We start from the raw sequence: 19,670 nt of genomic DNA, 5'->3' as shown, positions 1-19,670 counted from the left end.
CAGTTTGCATTTTTGGTAGGTTTTGATTGTAAGGTACTGAAGCAGAAAAATGGCAAATTGTCATTTTAACAGTAACACAGTGCCTCTCCTAAAGGCCAGACAATTTTTTTTTAATTCAAATCAATTACACACATTGTTGAGTAAAAAAAATGTAAACACATTAAAGAAGACATTCCCAGTGGTCCCAAATATGCAGGTCCTGATCATTTTAGGTCCTAAATAAACAAAAAAACGAAATAAAATTTGATCAAATACATTTGCACTTCAACAAACCACAGTAACAGCAATGCAGACATTAAAGACATGACACAGCATGTGTTGGTACACGAGGGTAGACACACACTTGAATAACCCCAAATATACACAAACATACCAAAAAGTCACAAGTATAAAAACACAATCATGGACTCAACTACAACGAATCTGTCCCAGAATGCATGTATGTGGTAAATCTGGAACAGAGTCCATAACGGAGCGATAAATGTATCTTCATTTACACGTTACTCACAGATCTGACAGTCACAGTAATTCCTCTAAAGATAACAAGAACATGACAAAAGGCCAAACTGCTACTGTCAGCTCAAATTTGAATTTAATTAGAGATTCACTCTACATTTTCTACATGTACCAAATTTAATTTGAATTTTAAGATTAAGTTATGGGTTTTCTCTTCAATATATTGAGTCATAACTCAATCTGGAGTTCCCATCACTTGGTAAAAGAAGACTGTTCCTACTGTCACGACCAGTACTGATATCATGATGCCATAGAAGTTGTCACCTGTAAACACAGAGACAATTGCATTGTTAGCAGTGGTATATATGCTGTATCTGTATAACATAACTTCACAGTACTGTACTGGCTAATTAGTTTTGAGGTATGGAAGATAATCAATGTAAATCTGTGCTCAAAGAGTAAAAGCCCTGCCCAGTCATTATTTTCAACATTTGAGTTTGTTAATTGTTCTAGGTGGCCATCAGTATTCAGAAGATAAAATGCCTTGCCCAGAAGCAGATGTTCCGCATAGCTAGATCTGTGCACAGGCAGTACAGCAGCCATAGTGTCGGAACTGGTGCTGACGTCGACTGCCGAGCCCAGGGCCTGATGGGTAACCCTGCAGGTGACGGTGGTCCGAGGAGTGTGTGTCGAGAGGCGAAGCAGCAGGTAGGCGGTGACGGAGAAAGTTCCATCAGCGTGCTGCCTGTGACTGGACAGGGATGTCTCCTCAGTGATTGAGGTGGGCTCTGCCTCCGATGAGCTGATTGACAGCCACTCAACCTACAAGCCCAGATAAGGTTTATTTTAAATTAGAACACAACAGAATGTAATTACAAGCCAAAGAAGCGTGATGTGTAATTATAAATATATACAGACTATTATATTTCTGTAGCTCAAGTTGTAGACCAAGGTGACTGTTGAGCTCAAATATCAACAACCTTTCTGGTAACCGAAACGGACACTGCATCTTTGAGTTAGCCACTGTGTATTATCTCTGTGGGTTAAAGTTAGTCATTGAGTATTATAGTGTTTTTAATCGCTTATACACTATAACTGGGCCTATTAACTTAACATTCTAAACCATTAAACACTATTCCCCTTTTTTTCACACATGATTCAGATTTGTTGAACTATTTGTGCAAAACCCCCTTCATACATCACTGGCTGCACCATGTTGTCATTTACTAAGCACTGGCATTCAGTATCATTAACTCAAGTCATCACAGCTCGAACCCAACTGACACACAATTGTTAAAATTGGCAACAAACCAATTAGAGCATAATTTCAAGACATGTATGTATGTATGTTGCTTCGGATAAAAAAGTTCTGCTAAATTAATTCATGTAAATTCCCCTTTGGCATCAGTTGAAGACCTGCTGTAAAAGACAAACCTCCACATCAAGAGGATAGTAGCTGTTGCAGTGACAGCTGAGTTTCTGGGCTGGCTCCTCTTGATATATCACTTTCTCCTCAGAGAGAGACACGTTAGGAGGTTCTGGGGGAAAGGAGACAACGTAGGTGACACACACTTTTAACTCTCCAGTGTTTCCCCTACCGTTATATTAGGGGGGCGCCCCGCCCCCCCAACGGCACCCCCCGCCCCCCCTGGAAGGTCAAGTTAATTTTGTTCAATTTTATTTTCTATAAAGCGCCAGATCACAACGGAAGTCATTTAAGGTTACCTTTCCTATAGAACAGGTCTATAGCTTGTTCTTTTATTAAACAAAATAAATAGCCTTATGTTATTTATCTTATTTACACGACGGCATGTAAATTCTGTCTCTACATGGTTGCGCGTTTACAATTCTCCTCTGCTCTCTGTATCGCGCATGGCGGAGTTCCGCCGCTATGCGCACAAACACACACAGACACGTGCGCGCACACACAGGTGAGCACGCTCCCACCAGCGGACAGAATTGGGCTTAAGAATCAGTGCACAGCTACGGACACTTTTAAGCTTTAAAAAACACATTTCCAGGCGTTCATGAATCCAGCGGAGATTTTCCTAGGTAGGGTCGAGAATGAGGCCCAATGAGGACGTGGAAACAGAATGTAAGCCCATGTCCGCACCGAAAATTCAGAAATAGATCTGGCTTCCATTTTTTATCCTTTTCCGCGAGTTGTGCGTGGCCCTTTTTACATAGAATCTGGTAATACATCTATGAAATGTAATGAAAATTATTTATTTTGCTGTGAATAATGAAGGAAGCAATAAATCCGATTATTTCCCAAACCCTCAAGAGCTGTTGCCATGGAGATTTAACGTTACTTTCTGTTTGAAGATAAGGTAGCAGCTAGTGTTGAAGAATGAATGACTTGAAATTGGACGACTTTAAATTAATATATGAAATTGAACATCAACACCTATATGGATGAAATAATTAAACAAGGATAGCAAAACAGATTGATAAGCATAGAATGAGCGGCAGAAACACAGGCAGGACGTCAGATGACGAGACAGATCATAGTGACACAGGCTGTTTTTTTTCCCTCAAATGAAGGCGGAGACATTCATAACATTTTATTCAGTCTTACTGATGGTCCTTTTGTAATGCCAACAGGTGCACTTCGTTGTGGATAAGTAAAGCCTATTTTGCTACATTTTTGTAGTCCTGGTAATCTTTTGTTTGGCATATTGGTGAGGTTATTAAGAGGACCATTTCTCAATCGTTTTGTTCTTGATGAATGAATGTTTGTTTATTAATCAGTTATTTTTAAACAAATAACTAAATTATAATTACAAAGAGGCAAATTCACAACTTTTTATCGCAACTTTCACTTGTTTCTGCAATTTCATTGCAACAAACGCCTAAAAATAAATCAGGAATTTTAGGCCGCAAATATCTCAAAAAATGTTCTTCCAGAAGCCCAGAAGCTGCAGTGACAAAAGCTGCACACTTTGTGGCCGCACCGCGTGCCCTGCGTGCCCCGCACCGTGCCGCCGCCCCCCCCCGCTCGTTTGCTTCCTATGGTTCTTTTCACACTTGCAACACGAAAGGTACACTGAGTCCTTTTTGAACAACTTTAAGATGCTTTTAACACAAGCTTTCTAAGACACTTTCATTGCCATGTAATATTATTATTAAATAAGTATGTAATAATAGAATTATTAGCTAAACATATATCTTACCGTATGCTGAGGAGACCAAGCATCCTATCACGAAGACGTTGAGCATAACTAGGCTGGTAGATGTGTCTGCTCAACGGATTGTCATTGTACGCTAAAGATTATTAAAATATGAAAAAAGAGTACGCATTTCCTACAGCAAGGACTGATTCTTGCACTTATTCTACATTAAAAAACCTTTCGCTTTCGTTTTCACAAATTTCTTTCACTTACCTAAAATGTATTTTACAAACAAATCTATGGTTAACTGTAAATATAAAAACTACTGACGCTTTACCACAACGCAATTTTTCAGTGTGGCTATTTCGTTGAAGGGCAAAAGAGCCCGGAAGCAGTGTCGCCAAAAGTCTCCCCTGAAAGGTGAAAGTAAGGTCCGCTTCTCTCTCTCTTACTCTCCTTTATTTTCACAGCCAACCCATGAAACACCTTTGTCAAATCATAGAAGTGGAAGAAACTGAAATCACAGGGGTGTGTTCCAGTTCTGTAGCCGATCAGACAGTTTTGTGTGAACCTGAACGTAACAAAACATGGCAAGGCACGTGTATTTCACATTTTTCTAGGGGAAACACTGCTCTCTCATGGCAAGGCTGCACAGAAGCATGTATCGGCTGTCATGCCAACTAGTGTGGCCAGGTGAAGTTCTTCTGGTAAAGGACTTACGTGTGATGTGTAGCTGGACAATCTGTTGGGTCTGGAACATTCCAGAAGTGACGGTGCAGATGTATGTTCCTTCGTCAGCCACTCGGAGATTTCGGAGGGTCAGAGACACATTACCCTCCTCCACCACCAGGGCGGGGTCCACACTAGCCCCCTCCCGCCCTGCAGACACTGTCAATCAAAACGAACAGCTAGAAGCTGGAGGTTTTCAGGTGAAATAATCTGATTATGTGGCTGATTTAGCTGTCACTCACCATGAGGCCCCGCCCCTGCCTCCTCCTCAACTGTGCTCATCTCCAGGACTTTATGACCACTTCCTTTGTACTGCAGCCGCCACTCAAGCCCGAGCCCTCCTACAGGGGGCGTGTCCTGCTGCCTGAAGCCGCAGTCCAGCTGTGTGTCGCCACGCAGTGGAGCAGCAAGGGACTGTGAGCGAGAGAACACCACAAACACAACTGTGGGAGACAGACAGAGGGAGAGAGAGACAGGGAGACAGAGAGAGGGATACAGAGAGAGGGAGAGAGAGACAGGGAGACAGAAAGAGGGAGACAGAGGGCTTTAAGTGTAACCTATAGCATATACTGTATAATGATGTGTGTTGCAGAAGCCTGTATGCAAAGCTGTATACATTCAGTGGTAGACCTCACCCTCTGTGAGCAGGGTCCCTGATTGGCTAAGAGGGAGTTCCAGCTTGCTCTGCATCAGAGGTGGAGCTTCAGATGCTGCCTCCTCATTGGTTAAAACCTGCAAGACCATGGTGAGGCTGATCCCGTCCCCGCCCACCTGCAGGGAGCCATAGAAGTGAGTGGGTCGAGCGCCGGGGTCAGAGCCACGGGTGACGTAGCGATTGATCTCACAGTTCACTTCCTGTTTGTTGAAGTCAGCATGGAGGAGGGACTCAGCATCCGGGATCTCCACTGAAGAGCCTGCTCCACAGATCTGTGTGTGTGTGTGTGTGTGTGTGTGTGTGTGTGTGTGTGTGTGTGTGTGTGTGTGTGTGTGTGTTCAACAGAAAAAGAAACAGTGAGAAAGGTGAAGTAATCTGTAACAAGAACTGCATTCAATGTATTCACAAATACCAGATTAGGCTATCATACCAGTATAACAACATTGATTGATCAATCATCAGTTCAGGTGATGTTGACCTGAGATTGTATATGGCTCTGTCAGATTGGGACCTTGGGTTTTACTGACCAACCTTTCACTTCAAAGATAAGTTCATCTGCGCTGGGGTTCTCCGGGGGGTTAAATGGGGTCACGGAGTCCAGAAAGGAGTCGGAGGCGGTCGGCAGATCCCTGAGAACCAGCTTCGCCGGTGTGGTGGTGAAGAGCCCTCCTCCACCCATACCCCCCTTCATCCCTCCTCCCCCCTCTACAAAGACACAGGGCAGCACCACATCTGCGCCCTCAAAAGCTGTCAAGGGAAAGTGAGATTTTCTGACATGATACCCCTTTTTAACACTAGGGGGCGCAGCTGCACAGAGCTACACAAATTTCAGACCCTGCTCGTTTGCTTCCTATGGTTCTTTTCACACTTGCAACACGAAAGGTACACTGAGTCCTTTTTGAACAACTTTAAGATGCTTTTAACACAAGCTTTCTAAGACACTTTCATTGCCATGTAATATTATTATTAAATAAGTATGTAATAATAGAATTATTAGCTAAACATATATCTTACCGTATGCTGAGGAGACCAAGCATCCTATCACGAAGACGTTGAGCATAACTAGGCTGGTAGATGTGTCTGCTCAACGGATTGTCATTGTACGCTAAAGATTATTAAAATATGAAAAAAGAGTACGCATTTCCTACAGCAAGGACTGATTCTTGCACTTATTCTACATTAAAAAACCTTTCGCTTTCGTTTTCACAAATTTCTTTCACTTACCTAAAATGTATTTTACAAACAAATCTATGGTTAACTGTAAATATAAAAACTACTGACGCTTTACCACAACGCAATTTTTCAGTGTGGCTATTTCGTTGAAGGGCAAAAGAGCCCGGAAGCAGTGTCGCCAAAAGTCTCCCCTGAAAGGTGAAAGTAAGGTCCGCTTCTCTCTCTCTTACTCTCCTTTATTTTCACAGCCAACCCATGAAACACCTTTGTCAAATCATAGAAGTGGAAGAAACTGAAATCACAGGGGTGTGTTCCAGTTCTGTAGCCGATCAGACAGTTTTGTGTGAACCTGAACGTAACAAAACATGGCAAGGCACGTGTATTTCACATTTCACACATAATCGCATTTATGCCAAACACGTGCAAAGCAATAATAGACAAATTAAACAATTACAAAAGGTAAGCAAAGTGGACAGTGGTATTATGTACAAAACTGCCAAACGCGTGGTCAATAGCCATAGTGATTATTTCAGTTCAGAACTGTAAAAAAAAAAAATACAGGTGCAAATACAGGGTCATGGAGGGGGAGACAATTTTTTCTCTTATTGTAAAAATGTAAAAAGGTCATGAAATCGTTACTGCTACAGGTTATATGAACAGAATGTTCCATTGTAGTGTGTTTCTTTGTTAGTCTAGAAATGGTGTTAAAGAGAAACCTTGGGTTGTTTTTATTATTTTCAATCAATGAAGCTACTAAGCTGATTTATCATCAGAAAGTGTTCTTTTACAGCTTACAAGACTATCTTGCCATGCCAGGTGGAATACTTCAAGTTTGGTGGAGTACCATTTGTCTTCTAGTTTCCATTTGTTTAAGTGCAAGAGTCTGGTCAGTGTGCCATAGGGCGAGTCTTTTCTGTTTTCTTATTCTCTTTTTCAGTGGTGCACAGTGTCAAGAGTTCATCGAAGCACACTTATGACGTCAGCCGTTAGTAGGTCGATATGAGGTGCCAGGAGTAAGAGCTGAGGCAAGTGCGGCTGGTAGTTTTGACATGAATTCTGTGTCTTGTCAGATAAACATTTACATTTACATTTAGTCATTTAGCAGACGCTTTTGTCCAAAGCGACGTACAAGGGAGATAAACAACGGGTTAATGTAGAAATTGTTTAATTCTGATGTTGCGCAGAATTCTGATTGCATGTTGAATGAATTAGGTGATGATCTGAAAAGACAGTATTTTGAGGTAGAACTATAGAGTGGTCAATTTCTAACTCATATGTTAATACAAGGTCAATGATGCGGTTGTGGTAATGAGTTGGTGTGTTTACATGTTGGGAAAACTCAATAGACTCTATTAGTGATTGGAATGCGATTGTAAGGCTATTATTTTCATTGTCCATGTGGATATTAAAATCTCCCACTATGAGGGTTTTATCAGAGTTTATAACCAAGGTGGTTGAGATAAAAGAGTTATTATCTTTGTCAGATTTTCCTGTCTAATACCTTTATCAGTGTGATTTGCAGTGTGCTTAGGTGTTGTGGGTTAAAAGAGAATATACTTTTCTGCCAATAAATGTCTTATCTGCACATTCTTGTGAAGCCATTCAACCTGCCAAATTTTGTCATAACTTAAAAACAGAATGTTTAGAATGATACTAAGAGGAAAGAAAAAAAAAACATATTGATACGGTGTTAGGCATATGCCATAACTAGAAACTCTAGAGATACAAATGTGATTTTGACTTTTATTTATTTTTGTATTTTGTTTGGTGTTTGGTTCTGGTGAAATGGTTCCTTTGTAAACATGAACAGAAGTTTGGGTTTGAATTTCGTACGTGAATGACTCAGCTGAGACTCCAGGATTAAAACAGTGAACTTATAAACACATTAGATAACGGTCTTCCTTAACCAGGGAAAGTGCCAATGCATGTATTGCTGATGCCAAGCCTGCCATTTTAGCAGAAAAATGGCAGATTGTCATCTAAACAAAAAGCACAGTGCCTCTCCTAAAGGCCAGATATGTGCTTTTATTCAAATATATTACACACATTTTCAAGTAAAAAAGATGAAAAAGAAAACAATTAAAGAAGACATTCCCAGTGGTCTACAGTTCAAATATCCAGTTCATGATCATTTTAGGTCTTAAATAAACACAAAAACAAAATCAAATTTGACCAAATACATTTGCATTTCAACAAACCACAGTAACAGCAATGCAGACATTAAAGACATGACACAGCATGTGTTGGTACACAAGGGTAGACACACACTTGAATAACCCCAAATATACACAAACATACCAAAAAGTCACAAGTATAAAAACACAATCATGGACTCATCTACAACACATCTGGTCCAGATCCACCACAGACTGAGGTGCATTCTGGGACAGAGAGTCCACAACGGGGCGATAAAAGACCAAATGCCTGATCATTTATCTTCATTTACACGTTACTCACAAAACTGACAGTCACAGTAATTCCTCTAAAGATAACAAGAACATGACAAAAGGCCAAACTGCTACTGTCAGTTCAAATTTGAATTTAATTAAGATTCCCTCTACATTTCCTACATGTACCAAATTGAATCTTAATTTTAAGATTCACTCAAAATTTTATACATGTACCAAATTGAATCTTAATTTAAAGATTCACTCATAATTTCCTACATGTACCAAATTGAATCTTAATTTTAAGATTCCCTCAAAATGTTCTACATGCACAAAATTGTTTCTAAGCATTGACAAGAAGCATGAAGCACAAAAAATAGCATACAAATAGTTTTCAGAGCATTGTTGTAGTTTAAGGGTTTTATCTTCAAAATATTCAGTCATAACTCAAACTGTACTACCCATAACTTGATAAAATACCGCTGTTCCAACTGTCACGACCAGTATTGATATCATGATGCCATAGAAGTTGTCGCCTGTAGACACAGAGACAATTGCATTGTAAGCAGTGGTATATATTCTGTAACTGTATAACATAGCTTCACAGTACTATACTGTCTAATTAGTACTAATTCAACTCATTTGTTTTGAGGTATGGAAGATACCACTTGTAAATCTGTAAATCTGTGCTCAAAGAGTAAAAGCCCTCCCCAGCCTTTTTTTGTGTCTGCATTTGGGTTTGTTGATTGTTCTAAGAGGCCATCAGTATTCAGAAGATAAAATGCCTCGCCCAGAAGCAGAAGTTCCGCATGGCATCTACTAGCTCTGTGCAGAAACCTCAGCAGCAGGCATTGTGCAGGACCTTAAACTCTGAATATGAATGAATACTTTCTGCCCTCTGAAAAGAGTCACAGAGATTCCATGGCGCTGCTCACCTGTCTCGGGGGCGAGGACCCTGGTGCTGACGTCGACTGCTGAGCCCAGGGCCTGATGGGTAACCCTACAGGTGATGTTGGTCCCGGGAGGGTGTGTCGAGAGGAGAAGCAGCAGGTAGGCGGTGACGGAGAAAGTTCCATCAGCATGCTGCCTGTGACTGGACAGGGATGTCTCCTCAGTGATTGAGGTGGGCTCTGCCTCCGATGAGCTGATTGACAGCCACTCAACCTACAAGCCCAGATAAGGTTGACAGAATGTAATTACAGGCCAAACGAGCGTGATGTGTAATTACAAATATGTACAGACTATTCTGATTTCTGTAGCTCAAGTTGTAGACCAAGGTGGCTGTTGAGCTCAAATGTCTCGGACAATGCATCTTTAAGTTAGCTGCTGTGTATTATCGTTGTGGGTTAAAGTTATTCATTGAGTATTACAGTTTTTTCAATGACTTACACACTATAACTGGGCCTATTAACTTAACATTCTTAACCATGATGCCATCTACCAAAAGACAGACCCATTTCCTAAAACTATACACTAACACTATTCCCCTTTTTCCACACATTATTCAGATTTGTTGAACTATTTGTGCAAAACTCTACACACAAATCCCTTCATATGTCACTGGCTGCACCATGTGCTCATATAGTAAGCACTGGCATTCAGTATCATTAAGTCATCACAGCTCAAGCTCAACTGATACACAATTCTTAAAATTGGCCAAAAACCAATCAGAACCTCAGGACAGATAGATAAAATGGATGCACATGGACCTTTCCTTATGTAACTAACTAACAGTTTTTTCCATTTGTTTATATTGGTAAATATACAATTATTTTACTGTATTCTATGATATTAACGTATCAGTTGAATATATTTACAGTACATTTACTTTTTCCACTGAATCAGTTTATTTCACTACAGTGCATTTAGGAATTAACAAATTTGAAAATGTTATACATGTGTTGTGTCTATATTGTGTTCATCATTTAAAGAGGTTGTTTTAGGGTAAAACCACTACTCATTGCAGAAACAGGATTTTATGATGGTGTTCTGAATTGATCTCACCAGTGTGTAATTTTGTAGCCTATATGTATTTGATGGCTTTTGTGTGAGTTAGGTTTAGATGTAAGATTACATGGTTTTGAGTGGAGAGACTGGTTTTGACATGGGAGTTTAAAGTTTATGAAGATGAGTGTACAGCTATGTGGTTGTGTTCAGAGTTAAGGGGAAATAGAGCATAATTTCATGTACGTAAGTCACTGTGGATAAAAAGTTCTGCTAAATGAATAGGTGTAAATTCCCCTAGCAACAGTTGAAGACCTGCTGTAAAAGACAAACCTCCACATCAAGAGGATAGTAGCTGTTGCAGTGACAGCTAAGTTTCTGGGCTGGCTCCTCTTGATATATCACTTTCTCCTCAGAGAGAGACACTTTTGGAGGTTCTGGGGGAAAGGAGACAACGTAGGTGACACACACTTTTAACTCTCTCATGGCAAGGCTTGCACAGAAGCATGTATCGGCTGTCATGCCAACTAGTGAGGCCAGGTGAAGGTCTCATGTCAGGTGCCAAAGATGGCGTCATTAAGCACGCATGCACATGGAGATAAGAAGAAGACCCCACACCAACTAATAATGGCGACTTACGTGTGATGTGTAGCTTGACAATCTGTTGTGTCTGGAACATTCCAGATGTGACGGTGCAGATGTATGTTCCTTCGTCAGCCACTCTGAGATTTGTGAGGGTCAGAGACACATTACCCTCCTCCACCGCCAGGGCGGGGTCCACACTAGCCCCCTCCCGCCCTGCAGACACTGTCAATCAAAACAAACAGCTAGAAGCTGGAGGTTTTCAGGTGAAACAATCTGATTATGTGGCTGATTTAGCTGTCACTCACCATGAGGCCCCGCCCCTGCCTCCTCCTCAACTGTGCTCATCTCCAGGACTTTATGACCACTTCCTTTGTACTGCAGCCGCCACTCAAGCCCGAGCCCTCCTACAGGGGGCGTGTCCTGCTGCCTGAAGCCGCAGTCCAGCTGTGTGTCGCCCCCCAGTGGAGCAGTAAGGGACTGTGAGCGAGAGAACACCACAAACACAACTGTGGGAGACAGACAGAGGGAGAGAGAGACAGGGAGACAAAACGTAATGAGGCTGTGGAGAAAATTTTGTCGAAACTTTTAAGATCTACATTTTGCTAAAATAGGACCCCACATTAAGACTTTACGGCTTTAAGTGTAACCTATAACATACACTGTATAATGATGTGTGATGTAGAAGCCTCTATGCAAAGCTGTATACATTAGTTTACAGTCTATACACATTTCAGCATTCACAGTGGTAGACCTCACCCTCTGTGAGCAGGGTCCCTGATTGGCTAAGAGGGAGTTCCAGCTTGCTCTGCATCAGAGGTGGAGTTTCAGATGCTGCCTCCTCATTGGTTAAAACCTGCAAGACCATGGTGAGGCTGATCCCCTCCCCCCCCACTTGCAGAGAGGCAATGAAGTGAGTGGGTCGAGCGCCGGGGTCAGAGCCACGGGTGACGTAGCGACTGATCTCACAGTTCACTTCCTGTTCATTACAGTCAGCATGGAGGAGGGACTCAGCATCCGGGATCTCCACTGAAGAGCCTGCTCCACAGATCAGCGTGTGTGTGTGTGTGTGTGTGTGTGTGTGTGTGTGTATGTGTGTGTGTGTATGTGTGTGTGTGTATGTGTGTGTGTACAATAGAAAAAGAAACAGTGAGAAAGGAACATAGATGGGTAGGTGAAGTAATCTGTAACAAGAACTGCATCCAATGTATTCACAAATACCAAACTAGAAAATGCATTTCCTGAAGGAAATACCAGTGCATGAAATGCAAAAGTTAAGAAAGGAAGAAGAAAAGAAAGAAGAGTGAAAGAAGGAAAGAAGAGTGGAAGAAGGAAAGAAGAAAAGAAAGAAGAAATGAAAGAAGAGTGAAGCTAGGAAAGAAGAGTGGAAGAAGGAAAGAAGAAAAGAAAGAAGGGAAAGAAGAGTGGAAGACAGAAAGAAGAAAGGAATGAAGAGTGAACAAGAGTGGCTCTGGATAAAGAGATAAAGAGAGAGTGAAGAGGGAAAATATTGAAAGGAGAGAAAATGGAGTGAATCAGAGAGATGGAGTGTGAGAGAAAGTAGAGTGAGAGGGATAGAGAGAAAAAAAAGTAGAGTATGGAATGTGTCTCTTAATATTCCTAGTTATACAGTTGAATGGAGAGGGACAGAGAGAAGAGGAGCCTTGGAACCTTGGCGCAGGTGTCAGTGAAGCACAGGTGCAAGCCAGTTTAATGACCCTATTATGATGTCATAATGGCCCAATGTAAGTCAATGGGAAAATTTGTATTCGTTTTTATTTAATATCTTAAAAAGTATAAAGTTTAGAAAAATGAAAAATACATAGCATAAGTGTCCTTTACAAGACATACGCGCCAAAGTTTGAACGGAGTTTCCAAGTTAAGCGGTTCGAGCTGAATTAAGTGCAGAAGTCGGTACAAAGAATAACTAGAAAATGCATTTCCTGAAGGAAATACCAGTGCATGAAATGCAAAAGTTAAGAAAGGAAGAAGAAAAGAAAGAAGAGTGAAAGAAGGAAAGAAGAAAGGAAAGAAGAGTAAAAGAAGGAAAGAAGTGAGGAAGAAGGAAAGAAGAGTGGAAGAAGGAAAGAAGAAAGGAAAGAAGAGTGAAGAAAGGAAAGAAGAGTGGAAGAAGGAAAGAAGAGTGGAAGAAGGAAAGAAGAAAGGAAGGAAGAGTGAAGAAAGGAAAGAAGAAAAGAAAGAAGAGTGAAAGAAGGAAAGAAGAAAGGAAAGAAGAGTGAAGAAAGAAAAGAAGAGTGGAAGAAGAAAAGAAAGAAGGAAAGAAGAAAGGAAAGTAGAGTAAAAGAAGGAAAGAAGAGTGGAAGAAGGAAAGAAGAGTGAAGAAAGAAAAGAAGAGTAGAAGAAGGAAAGAAGAGTGGAAGAAGGAAAGAAGAAAGGAAAGGAGAGTGGAAGAAGGAAAGAAGAGTGGAAGAAGGAAAGAAGAAGAGTGGAAGAAGGAAAGAATAATATTCCTAGTTATACAGTTGAATGGAGAGGGACAGAGAGAAGAGGAGCCTTGGAACCTTGGCGCAGGTGTCAGTGAAGCACAGGTGCAAGCCAGTTTAAAGACCCTATTATTGATGTCATAATGGCCCAATGTAAGTCAATGGGAGAAATTGTATTAGTTTTTATTTAATATTTTAAAAAGTATAAAGTTTAGAAAAATGAAAAATACATAGCATAAGTGTCCTTTACAAGACCTACGCAGCAAAGTTTGAACAAAGTTTCTAAGTTAAGCGGTTCGAGCTGAATTAAGCGCAGAAGTTCGGTACAAAGAATAATAACTAGAAAATGCATTTCCTGAAGGAAATACCAGTGCATGAAATGCAAAAGTTAAGAAAGGAAGAAGAAAAGAAAGAAGAGTGAAATTAGGAAAGAAGAAAGGAAAGAAGAGTAAAAGAAGGAAAGAAGAGAGGAAGAAGGAAAGAAGAGTGGAAGAAGGAAAGAAGAAAGGAAAGAAGAGTGAAGAAAGGAAAGAAGAGTGGAAGAAGGAAAGAAGAGTGAAGAAAGGAAAGAAGAGTGAAAGAAGGAAAGAAGAAAGGAAAGAAGAGTGAAGAAAGGAAAGAAGAGTGGAAGAAGAAAAGAAAGAAGGAAAGAAGAAAGGAAAGTAGAGTAAAAGAAGGAAAGAAGAGTAGAAGAAGGAAAGAAGAGTGGAAGAAGGAAAGAAGAAAGGAAAGGAGAGTGGAAGAAGGAAAGAAGAGTGGAAGAACGAAAGAAGAAGAGTGGAAAAAGGAAAGAATAATATTCCTAGTTATACAGTTGAATGGAGAGGGACAGAGAGAAGAGGAGCCTTGGAACCTTGGCGCAGGTGTCAGTGAAGCACAGGTGCAAGCCAGTTTAAAGACCCTATTATGATGTCATAATGGCCCAATGTAAGTCAATGGGAGAAATTGTATTAGTTTTTATTTAATATTTTAAAAAGTATAAAGTTTAGAAAAATGAAAAATACATAGCATAAGTGTCCTTTACAAGACCTACGCAGCAAAGTTTGAACAAAGTTTCTAAGTTAAGCGGTTCAAGCTGAATAAAGCGCAGAAGTTTGGTACAAAGAATAATAACTAGAAAATGCATTTCCTGAAGGAAATACCAGTGCATGAAATGCAAAAGTTAAGAAAGGAAGAAGAAAAGAAAGAAGAGTGAAAGAAGGAAAGAAGAAAGGAAAGAAGAGTAAAAGAAGGAAAGAAGTGAGGAAGAAGGAAAGAAGAGTGGAAGAAGGAAAGAAGAAAGGAAAGAAGAGTGAAGAAAGGAAAGAAGAGTGGAAGAAGGAAAGAAGAGTGGAAGAAGGAAAGAAGAAAGGAAAGAAGAGTGAAGAAAGGAAAGAAGAAAAGAAAGAAGAGTGAAAGAAGGAAAGAAGAAAGGAAAGAAGAGTGAAGAAAGAAAAGAAGAGTGGAAGAAGAAAAGAAAGAAGGAAAGAAGAAAGGAAAGTAGAGTAAAAGAAGGAAAGAAGAGTGGAAGAAGGAAAGAAGAGTGAAGAAAGAAAAGAAGAGTAGAAGAAGGAAAGAAGAGTGGAAGAAGGAAAGAAGAAAGGAAAGGAGAGTGGAAGAAGGAAAGAAGAGTGGAAGAAGAAAGAAGAAGAGTGGAAGAAGGAAAGAATAATATTCCTAGTTATACAGTTGAATGGAGAGGGACAGAGAGAAGAGGAGCCTTGGAACCTTGGCGCAGGTGTCAGTGAAGCACAGGTGCAAGCCAGTTTAAAGACCCTATTATGATGTCATAATGGCCCAATGTAAGTCAATGGGAGAAATTGTATTAGTTTTTATTTAACATTTTAAAAAGTATAAAGTTTAGAAAAATGAAAAATACATAGCATAAGTGTCCTTTACAAGACCTATGCAGCAAAGTTTGAACAAAGTTTCTAAGTTAAGCGGTTCGAGCTGAATTAAGCGCAGAAGTTCGGTACAAAGAATAATAACTAGAAAATGCATTTCCTGAAGGAAATACCAGTGCATGAAATGCAAAAGTTAAGAAAGGAAGAAGAAAAGAAAGAAGAGTGAAAGAAGGAAAGAAGAAAGGAAAGAAGAGTAAAAGAAGGAAAGAAGTGAGGAAGAAGGAAAGAAGAGTGGAAGAAGGAAAGAAGAAAGGAAAGAAGAGTGGAAGAAGGAAAGAAGAGTGGAAGAAGGAAAGAAGAAAGGAAAGAAGAGTGAAGAAAGGAAAGAAGAAAAGAAAGAAGAGTGAAAGAAGGAAAGAAGAAAGGAAAGAAGAGTGAAGAAAGAAAAGAAGAGTGGAAGAAGAAAAGAAAGAAGGAAAGAAGAAAGGAAAGTAGAGTAAAAGAAGGAAAGAAGAGTGGAAGAAGGAAAGAAGAGTGAAGAAAGAAAAGAAGAGTAGAAGAAGGAAAGAAGAGTGGAAGAAGGAAAGAAGAAAGGAAAGGAGAGTGGAAGAAGGAAAGAAGAGTGGAAGAACGAAAGAAGAAGAGTGGAAGAAGGAAAGAATAATATTCCTAGTTATACAGTTGAATGGAGAGGGACAGAGAGAAGAGGAGCCTTGGAACCTTGGCGCAGGTGTCAGTGAAGCACAGGTGCAAGCCAGTTTAAAGACCCTATTATGATGTCATAATGGCCCAATGTAAGTCAATGGGAGAAATTGTATTAGTTTTTATTTAATATTTTAAAAAGTATAAAGTTTAGAAAAATGAAAAATACATAGCATAAGTGTCCTTTACAAGACCTACGCAGCAAAGTTTGAACAAAGTTTCTAAGTTAAGCGGTTCAAGCTGAATAAAGCGCAGAAGTTTGGTACAAAGAATAACTAGAAAATGCATTTCCTGAAGGAAATACCAGTGCATGAAATGCAAAAGTTAAGAAAGGAAGAAGAAAAGAAAGAAGAGTGAAAGAAGGAAATAAGAAAGGAAAGAAGAGTAAAGAAAGGAAAGAAGAAAGGAAAGAAGAGTCGAAGAAGGAAAGAAGAAGGGAAGAAGGAAAGAAGAAAAGAAAGAAGAGTGAAGAAAGGAAAGAAGAAGGAAAGAGGAAAAAAAAGAAAAGTATAAGAAGGAAAGAAGAAAGGAAAGGAGAGTGGAAGAAGTAAAGAAGAAGGAAAGAAGAAAAGAAAGAAGAGTGAAGAAAGAAAAGAAGAGTGGAAGAAGGAAAGAAGAAAAAAAAGAAAAGTGAAAGAAGGAAAGAAGAGTGAAAGAAGGAAAAAAGAGTGGAAGAAGGAAAGAAGAAAAGAAAGAAGAGTGAAAGAAGGAAAGAAGAGTGGAAGAAGAGTGGAAGAAGGAAAGAAGAAAAGAAAGAAGAGAGAAAGAAGAGAGAAGAGTGGAAGAAGGAAAGAAGAAAGGAAAGAAGAGTGGAAGAAGGAAAGAAGAGTGGAAGAAGAGTGAAGAAAGAAAAGAAGAGTAGAAGAAGGAAAGAAGAGTGGAAGAAGGAAAGAAGAGTGAAGAAAGAAAAGAAGAGTAGAAGAAGGAAAGAAGAGTGGAAGAAGGAAAGAAGAAAGGAAAGGAGAGTGGAAGAAGGAAAGAAGAGTGGAAGAACGAAAGAAGAAGAGTGGAAGAAGGAAAGAATAATATTCCTAGTTATACAGTTGAATGGAGAGGGACAGAGAGAAGAGGAGCCTTGGAACCTTTGCGCAGGTGTCAGTGAAGCACAGGTGCAAGCCAGTTTAAAGACCCTATTATGATGTCATAATGGCCCAATGTAAGTCAATGGGAGAAATTGTATTAGTTTTTATTTAATATTTTAAAAAGTATAAAGTTTAGAAAAATGAAAAATACATAGCATAAGTGTCCTTTACAAGACCTACGCAGCAAAGTTTGAACAAAGTTTCTAAGTTAAGCGGTTCAAGCTGAATAAAGCGCAGAAGTTTGGTACAAAGAATAATAATAAGAAGAATAAGAAACGAAGGAATAACAATACAGGGCATTTCATGCACTGTAATAAGAAGAATAAGAAACGAAGGAATAACAATACAGGGCATTTCATGCACTGTAATAAGTATAAGAAACGAAGGAATAACAATACAGGGCATTTCATGCACTGTAATAAGAAGTAGAAGAATAAGAAACAAAGGAATAACAATACAGGGCATTTCATGCACTGTAATAAGAAGTAGAAGAAGTAGAAGAAACGAAGGAATAACAATACAGGGCATTTCATGCACTGTAATAAGAAGCCTAGGAATAACAATACAGGGCATTTCATGCACTGTAATAAGAAACGAAGGAATAACAATACAGGGCATTTCATGCACTGTAATTAGGCTATCATACCAGTATAACAACATAGGGATTGATCAATCATCAGTTCAGGCTGTTTAGCTGATGTTGCTGAGGTTTTACTGACCAACCTTTCACTTCAAAGATGAGTTCATCTGCGCTGGGTTTCTCCGGGGGGTTAAATGGGGTCACGGAGTCCAGAGAGTCGGAGTCGGAGGCGGTCGGCAGATCCCTGAGGACCAGCATCGCCGGCGTCCGGGTGAAGAGCCCTCCTCCACCCATACCCCCCATCATTCCACCTCCCTCCTCTACAAGGAAACAGGACAGCACCACATCTGCGCCTGTCAAGGAAAAGCAAGATTTTCTGACATGATACACACACTTTTTCACACTAGGGGGCGCAGCTTTACAGAACTACACAAATGTCAGACTGCTCGTCTGCTTCCTATGGTTCTTTTCACACTTGCAACACGAAAGATACACTGAGAAAAATCCTTTTCGTCTCTTTCATTGTCATGCAAAACTATTAAATATGTATGTAATAATATAATTATTAGCTCTACATATATCTTACCGTATGCTGATGAGACCAAGCATCCTATCATGAAGACGTTAAGCATAACTAGGCTGGTAGATGTGTCTGCTCAAGGGATTGTCATTGGTAAGCTAAAGATAATTAAAATATGAAAAGATTACGCATTTGCTACAGAAAAGACTGATTCTTCAAGTCAGCCTACATTTTTTTTTAAAACTTTCGCTTTCGTTTTCACAAATGTCTTTCACTCAGCTCAAATTTATTTTATAAACAACCGTACATACATGAACTGTACATATATAAACTTCTGACGCTTTACCAAAACGCAATCTCCCAGTGCGGCTATTCCGTTGAAGGGCAATAGAGCCCGTAAGCAGTGTCGTCAAAAGTCTCCCCTGAGAAGTGAAAGTCAGATCCGCTTTATTTTCACAACCAACGCATGAAACACCTTTGTCGAATCACAGAAGTGGAAGAAGCTGACTTCACAGGGGTGTGTTCCATTTCTGTAGCCTATCAGACACGCGCTTCAGCGATTGGTTTTGTGTAGTGGGCCCTGTTCTTGTGCTAAACGTAATATGACATGGCAAGGCACGTGTATTTCACATCTCATACATAAGCGCATTTATGGCAAATACGTGTAAAATAATAATAGACAAATGACGCAATTACAAAAGGTAAGCAAAGTGGACAGTGGTATTATGTACAAAACTGCCAAACGTGTGGTCAATAGTGATTAGTAGTCATAGTGATTCTTTCAGTGCAGAACCATAAAAAAAAAAAAACAATTCAGATACAAATACAGATTTATTGATCAAGAAATGGGTCCAGTCATTTCACTGTCAAATAAACATTTCAAATGACAGACCAAATTCTTCTTCATTGCAGGCATTTTGAGGGGGTTTCTCTGTAGAAGTGATCCACATTCATTCCAATGTATCTTATCCTAGTGTTCATTTTAATAATACATCATGTATTATTATTAGGGCTGTCAATAGATTAAAAAAAAATAACTAATTAATCGCACATTTTGAAATTAAACGTTTTTTTTCTTCTTAAGACTAAATCTTATAAATTAACGAGTAATCACTTCATACAGCATGTATTTTAGACACTGTTGTTTAATTGTATTTTTTTTTTAAACACAATGGTGCCCCTTGACGGTAAATCGTAAGAATTTCCCCTGAAGCAATTCGAATCACCTCAATCAGCCCACTGTCCTCAACTATGTTGATGGGCTGACAGTCACCGGCAACCCAAATGGCAACCTTTTCACGGACTGGTCTAGTTATTTTCCTAGAGAAGTCATGGAGTGTGGGTTGGCGACCATCTAACCTGGGACTGCTTTCTGTCAGGTGCTTTGCATTAAGGTGATAACTTCAAGACGAGCTGCTTCTGTGATAGCTAAATTCAGCTTGACAAATGCTACATACAACTTTAGTTTTGTCGATTGTTCCGT

General features: G+C 39.8%; 2 protein-coding genes across 2 annotated transcripts; both read right to left on the bottom strand.

The window, feature by feature from the left end:
- Window positions 1-83: 83 nt before the first annotated feature.
- Window positions 84-6,010, bottom strand: LOC105912971 (tapasin-related protein-like). The gene is made up of 7 exons (XM_042709190.1): window positions 5,965-6,010; window positions 5,482-5,655; window positions 4,931-5,227; window positions 4,538-4,738; window positions 4,287-4,454; window positions 1,891-1,994; window positions 84-1,278 (listed from the first exon to the last, which is right to left on the bottom strand). Exons 1-7 carry the CDS (start codon window positions 6,008-6,010, stop codon window positions 757-759), a joined length of 1,512 nt encoding a protein of 503 aa, XP_042565124.1. The 3' UTR covers window positions 84-756.
- Window positions 6,011-7,854: 1,844 nt separating this feature from the next.
- Window positions 7,855-19,307, bottom strand: tapbpl (TAP binding protein like). The gene is made up of 9 exons (XM_012841982.3): window positions 18,534-19,307; window positions 18,254-18,345; window positions 17,811-18,020; window positions 11,796-12,074; window positions 11,345-11,545; window positions 11,094-11,261; window positions 10,788-10,891; window positions 9,446-9,674; window positions 7,855-9,046 (listed from the first exon to the last, which is right to left on the bottom strand). Exons 2-9 carry the CDS (start codon window positions 18,297-18,299, stop codon window positions 8,958-8,960), a joined length of 1,326 nt encoding a protein of 441 aa, XP_012697436.1. The 5' UTR covers window positions 18,300-18,345; window positions 18,534-19,307; the 3' UTR covers window positions 7,855-8,957.
- Between the last annotated feature and the right edge of the window lie 363 nt (window positions 19,308-19,670).

The sequence above is a fragment of the Clupea harengus genome, chromosome 11, assembly GCF_900700415.2.
Source record: "Clupea harengus chromosome 11, Ch_v2.0.2, whole genome shotgun sequence".
In the NCBI taxonomy this organism is placed as follows: Eukaryota; Metazoa; Chordata; class Actinopteri; order Clupeiformes; family Clupeidae; genus Clupea; species Clupea harengus.
This window is presented reverse-complemented; position numbering and strand designations above follow the sequence as displayed.